This window comes from Cupressus sempervirens, chromosome 7, assembly GCF_028749045.1.
Source record: "Cupressus sempervirens isolate cs-2001-9-10 chromosome 7, ASM2874904v1, whole genome shotgun sequence".
Lineage (NCBI taxonomy): Eukaryota > Viridiplantae > Streptophyta > Pinopsida > Cupressales > Cupressaceae > Cupressus > Cupressus sempervirens.
Window position 1 is genome coordinate 13,176,149 of NC_143124.1, and position 6,000 is coordinate 13,182,148.

Genomic DNA, 6,000 nt, shown 5'->3' on the forward strand with positions numbered 1-6,000 from the left:
AAAACAATACAATACTGGACCTATACAAAAATGTGGATTTTTATGTGTAGTAACTTGTATCTAGTAGTGCTTGTGTTGTTACAATCCATGAGACTCCATGTTTTACATGTGCATAATCTTTACGTAGAATCTTCACCTTATTCTGGATTTATTCAAATTCAAATTGTTGTGTTTGGCTACAGATTGGCAAGCTGGAAGACACACGTACTCAAACTCTTCACGGCATACTTGGAGTTCAAAAAGTCTTCAGGGGATATAGAGCTCGTTGCCAATTTAAAGACATCAAAAGAGGAATTATAACCTTGCAATCATGTATGCTATTCTAAATTATGTTTTATTGAGATGATGGCTTACTCTATGGCTTGTGTTTGTCGGTTATTGTGTGTGTAATTCTTAGATTGCTTGTAATGTATGCTCAATGAACCTTGTTTGGTTTGCAATTTTTGTGTATGCAGTTATCCGAGGTGAACAATCAAGAAAAGAGTATGAATTATTGATGGAGAGGCGCAAGGCAGTTATCACAATACAAAAGGAATTGAGGTCCATGACAGCTAGAAGGAAATTTTTAACTACTAGAAAAATGGTGATTCTTGTTCAGGCAGGTAAGATACAGTGCTTACAGGCATTCAAAACACTTCTAGCTATTATGACTGTTACAAGAGGGGCCCATACTTACATTCTAGACTATTCCTGATTGCTTTCAGTATTGCGTGGCTGGCTTGCAAGAAGACAAATACAAATAATGCGACGACAATTGCATGAAGAGGCCTTTTCTTTAAAAGTTGATGTTGAGAGATCTGTTGCTGATGTCACACTTGACAGAAATTATGAAGTTGACAAGGAGTTCAAATTGGTGGAAAGGGCTAACAGAAGGTTACCCATGCAGGGGTCAAAGGTATCAATAGTCTATAGTGATTAATGGTTTTCCTTTTGATTAAAAACTTATAATCTATTCATTTTCAAACTATTGGCCTATTCATTTTGCCTCGTGATAGCATTCTCACAAGTCTGAATGGCTGTTGTCTGAGAAGGATTCTGAAAGCGAAGGCACAATCAAGGTTCAAGTATCATATCTTGCAGAGCTTCAAAGGCGAGTTCATGAAGTGGAGATGGCTTTGAGAGAGAAGGAAGATGCTAATGCTCTCTTGCAACAAAGGTTACAGCAGTATGAAGCGAGATGGTCAGAGTATGAGGTCAAAATGACTTCTATGGAGGACATGTGGCAGAAACAGATGAGATCATTACAACTGAGCCTGGTTGCAGCTAAGAAAAGCCTTGTTGAGGATTCTTTGATTCCGCCGACAAAACAGGATGATGTCATGAGTAATCAGATCACAGCTTCACATAATCATGCAGTTAAGTCGACTTTGCCACCCGATGATGATGAATTTGATTGGGATGAAGCTGCTTCAAATGGAACGAAGACACCCGACTATAAGTTTCCCACTCATAGTTTTGATAATGGGTTGGTGAGGGAACTGGATGCAGGCAGGTCGGTTGTTGGTCACATGGTAAAGGAGTTTGAGCATAGAACTCAAGTTTTTAATGATGATGCTAACTTTTTGGTGGAGGTGAAGTCTGGTCAGGCAGAAGCGAATCTTAACCCTGATGAAGAACTCAGAAAGTTGAAACAGAGATTCGATGTTTGGAAAAAAGATTATAAATTTCGATTACGTGAGACAAAGGGAATTCTACACAAGATTGGAAGTGTAGACTCAGTTGCAGAAAAGACGAAGAAAAAATGGTGGGGAAAGAAGACTAGCTAACAATGTCCATCTCCTGTCCTCGGTGTCATGCAAAGCAATCTGGCATTAATTATTTTATGTTATGATTTGTTCTCTGTACATACCCTATTCGTGGTATACATCATTTGCTTGCATGGCCTCTGACCTGAGAAGCAGCTTAAATTTAACTCTTTTGGGCATATTCATGGTGAATGCCAAGTGAGAGCAGATGATGAACATATGAAGGCTTCTGTCCAGAGTACTTTGATGAGTTTTAATACATTGAGGATTATATAGCAGCAGGTATTAGTGTTGACTCTCAATCCATTTTATCAGGACGAACTTCAGCCTTAAATCACAGGTAGAAAGGTGACATTGTAAAAGTTGAAGGCGAGATCATAAGTTCTGCGATTTTGTAGAACTTGAAGTTTGAAGGCGAGATCAGGTTCATGGTCATGAGCTATGTATAATGCACATACTGGAGAGTGCTGCTTTCTCTAGCGTTTGGGTTTTGCTGCCTTTTTTAGGCATTTCTAAATTTTGATGACGCTTGGCATTGAGCTATTAAGGACTGCTGGCGGTTGTTTCATGAAACAATTTCTTCTTCTCCTAGTCTAAGCAAGAGAACGGTGCATTGATATGTACGAGAGTTGTAATTTATGAGCACAATGATGCGATATACCATTAATGGCTTTCAGAGTAACCTGCTTGTAAAGTGCATCTGCTGAAAAAAAATTTAGCAGAAGTTCGTTCAACATAGAAAGCTCTTGTAACTTGCTTGAATTACAAATGAGGGGAATGTCTATTGAAATTATTTTAAAATGGGCAACATTTTGAGCATCTAAAATAGTTATTAATGAATGGTGATTAATGGTAGGTGTGAGTGTGTTAATAAAGTTCAAATTGACAATCATCTACATATCAAAGTTTTAATGCTAATTATAAACAAAATATGCTTTTAAAAATAATTTAATAAACACCACATAAAATATTTGCTAAAATTTACGAGTTTTGGATATATAAATAATCACTTTTAAGCCTACAACGCAACGGTAACTTGTGAGCTTCTTATGTGAAAGGTCTTGGGTTCGAATCTACCTTCGCTTAACATATAATAATAATAAATTTCAACAAAATAATAATAAAAATTTTAATTCCAATAAAATATATTTTTAGTTCGTTAGATAGATTTATTGAAGCTATCTATACTAGTTCATGATATTGATAATAATACCATCTTTGTTTAAGAATAGCTAGTGAAACCACGACTATTTCTTGCCAACACATAGTAGCCAACAATGCACAATAAAATTATTTTGTAGTTATTATGTTATAAATAAGAAACTATTTAACTATTTTTTTTAGTAGTGTTGTCATCCCATGGACACACAAAGGATTTTCACTCTTGATTGTGAAAAAGAGCAATATGGTATACATTATGTTATAAATGACGAGGCTAGTGTGAAAACTACTATTATTAATCTCATCTTAAAAGTTTATTTAACTATTGAAAGTTAATTCACAACTAATATATTGAAAAATAACACAACTACTATTTCACCAATAAAATATGGAAAAAAATAAGCAACACAATGAGCACAATATTTTCAAACAAATTGTTGCTGTCAATTTTTCAAGTGAGGAGTTATATTAAACTTTAGCAAATCAAGAGATAAAAAATTCCTTGTCTCTTACTGATAAAACTTTGACAATCTCCCAATTTCTCCCTTTGATATTCCCCCACTGCTCTCCCTGATGCTATAGTTGTGCCCTTGCTAACATTGCAAGACTATTTGCTATCACTACAAACACTTCTCAAACTTGTGTTCTCCAAATGCCCCCGCCCCACTTTTATAGTACTCCTATTGGAAAACCAACAACCAAGATTGATTCTTAATCAATGATTGAGATAAAAAACAACCCAACAACCAATAACAAAATTGGTTTCTAGTTGCTTCTAAAAGAGGTTAATTATTTAACAAATAATTGTCTCTATTGTAACAAATTTGTTAGTGAAATTATTATTTGCCAAATAATTACAAATTGATAAACAATTGCCCAAGCTACTAAGTGAGGAGTTATATTAAACTTTAGCAAATTAAGAGATAAAAAATTTCTTGCCTCTTATTGGCATAACTTTGACAATCACCCACTTTCTCCCTTTGATATTCCCTTGCCTCTTATTGGCATAACTTTGACAATCACCCAATTTGTCCCTTTGATATTCCCCCACTACTCTCCCTGATGCTATAGTTGCGCCTTTGCTAATACTAAAAGACTATCTGCTATCACTACAAGCACTTCTCAAGCTTATGTTCTCCAAATGCCCCATTGACCCCCTTTTATAGTGCTCCTACTAGAAAACCAACAGACAGGATTGATTCTTAATCAATAATTGAGATTAAAAACAACCCAACAACCAATACAAAAATTGGTTTCTAGTTGCTTATAAAAGAGGTCAATTATTTTAAAAAATAATTGTCTCTACTGTAACAAATTTGTAGGTGAAATTATTATTTGCCAAATAATTTCAAATTGACAAACAATTGCCCAAGCTACACTAACACACACTCCCTCTTAGCAAGGAAGTTCTTCATGACACCCAACTATCTTTGAAGAAGGTGAATTTTTCCTTCCCCAATGCTTTAATCATAATGTTTGCTACTCGCTCCTTTTTAGGTATGTGCTGTAGATAAGCAATACCCCACTATATGCAATCTCTGATGAAGTGATATCTGGTGTCTGTATGCTTAGACCTATCATGAAACATTGGATTCTCAAAAAACTTGATGCAATTCTAATTTTCGTAGTGTATCATAGTAGTCTCAACCCTTCGACCAAACAAGGTGACTAACAGCTTTTGAAACCATATAGCTTCACATGTCGCCATGCTAGCTGCTATGTATTGTGCTTCTGTTGAACTTAGAGAAACAGGCTTCTGGTTCCTATTGAACCAAGATACAACTTTTGATCCCAAACTGAAACAACACCTTGGAGTTATCCTTTTGTTCATTGTACTGCCAGCCCAATCTGCATCAGTATAACCTATCAACTTGATTCCTTCACTTCAAACATATTTAATCCCATGCTCAACTATACCACACAAGTAACACAACACATGCTTAACTATTGTCCAATGCACTCTCTTTGGTTCAACCATAAACTGACTAAAATAGTTTTATACAAATGCTATATGTGGCCTCATGTTGGCTAAATACATGAGTGAATCAATCAACTGCCTATATAAGGTGAAATCTACATCCTTCTCCCTAGATGTATCTATCTTCCTCCAATTTGTGATCATAGGTATAGACATGGCTTTGCAATCCTCCATCCCAAATCTCTTCAAAATTTCAATGCAATATTTCTCTTGACCAAGGAAAATCTCTCCATTTGTTTGCCACACCTCCATGCCTAGAAAATATTGCATAAGTTCCAAATTCTTCATCTTTAACTCTTTTGTAAGGTCCCTCTTGCAATCCTCTATGAGCCCTAGTCAACCTATAAGAAACATGTCATCCACATATAGAACAAGAATGAGAATCTCACCCCCAAACACCAAGTAGTAGAGGTTAGCATCTGGTTCACTTTTCACAAAGCCCATTCCCTGCAAGGATGTATCAATGTGCTCATACCACACTCTGGGAGCCTTCTTGAGTGTGTACAAGGCTCTCTTCAATTTGCATGCATGTGTCACTTTGTCGTGTGCTACAAAGCCTTCTGGTTGTTCTATGTATACCTCCTCCTTCAATTCACCATTAAGGAGTGTCTTCTTGACATCCATTGTATGGATTTTCCATCCTATTTGTGCTACAAATGAGATCATAGCTCGTATTGGAGTATAACTACTCACTAGAGAAAACGTCTACTCATAGTCTATTCCCTCCTTCTAAGAGAAACCCTTTGCCACAAACCTTGCCTTGTATTTCTTGATGCTACCATCTACACCATTCTTTATCTTATAGATCCAACATGATCCAACTATTGTTATATCTATTGGTCTAGGCACTACCTCCCAAACATCATTATGCATTATTGAGGTATAATCCTTAACCATATATAACATCTCACCATACCTGATATTGTGTAGCCTCTTCATAGCTAGAAGGATCACTATCTACCAAATGATCGACTAATGCCACATAAACATTAAACTTGGTTGGTTGCCTCCTCTATCTCATACTCTTCCTAGGAGCTCCCACAAACTCCTGAGTAGCCCTTTTTGTATCTTGAACCTCTCGGTTCCTGCTGCCAACTATAGAGGATGACATATCAA

General features: G+C 36.1%; 1 protein-coding gene across 1 annotated transcript in view; it reads left to right on the forward strand.

Moving 5' to 3' along the window:
• The window catches only part of LOC149545165 (myosin-1-like), a 106,746-nt gene extending 104,200 nt beyond the window's left edge, over positions 1-2,546 (forward strand). Inside the window, exons 22-25 of the mRNA XM_089790545.1 lie at positions 183-312; positions 456-602; positions 705-895; positions 1,032-2,546. Of these exons, the coding sequence (XP_089646671.1) occupies positions 183-312; positions 456-602; positions 705-895; positions 1,032-1,766 (1,203 nt within the window). The 3' untranslated portion in view covers positions 1,767-2,546. The remainder of the gene's footprint in view (positions 1-182; positions 313-455; positions 603-704; positions 896-1,031) is intronic.
• The last annotated feature ends 3,454 nt before the right edge of the window (positions 2,547-6,000 follow it).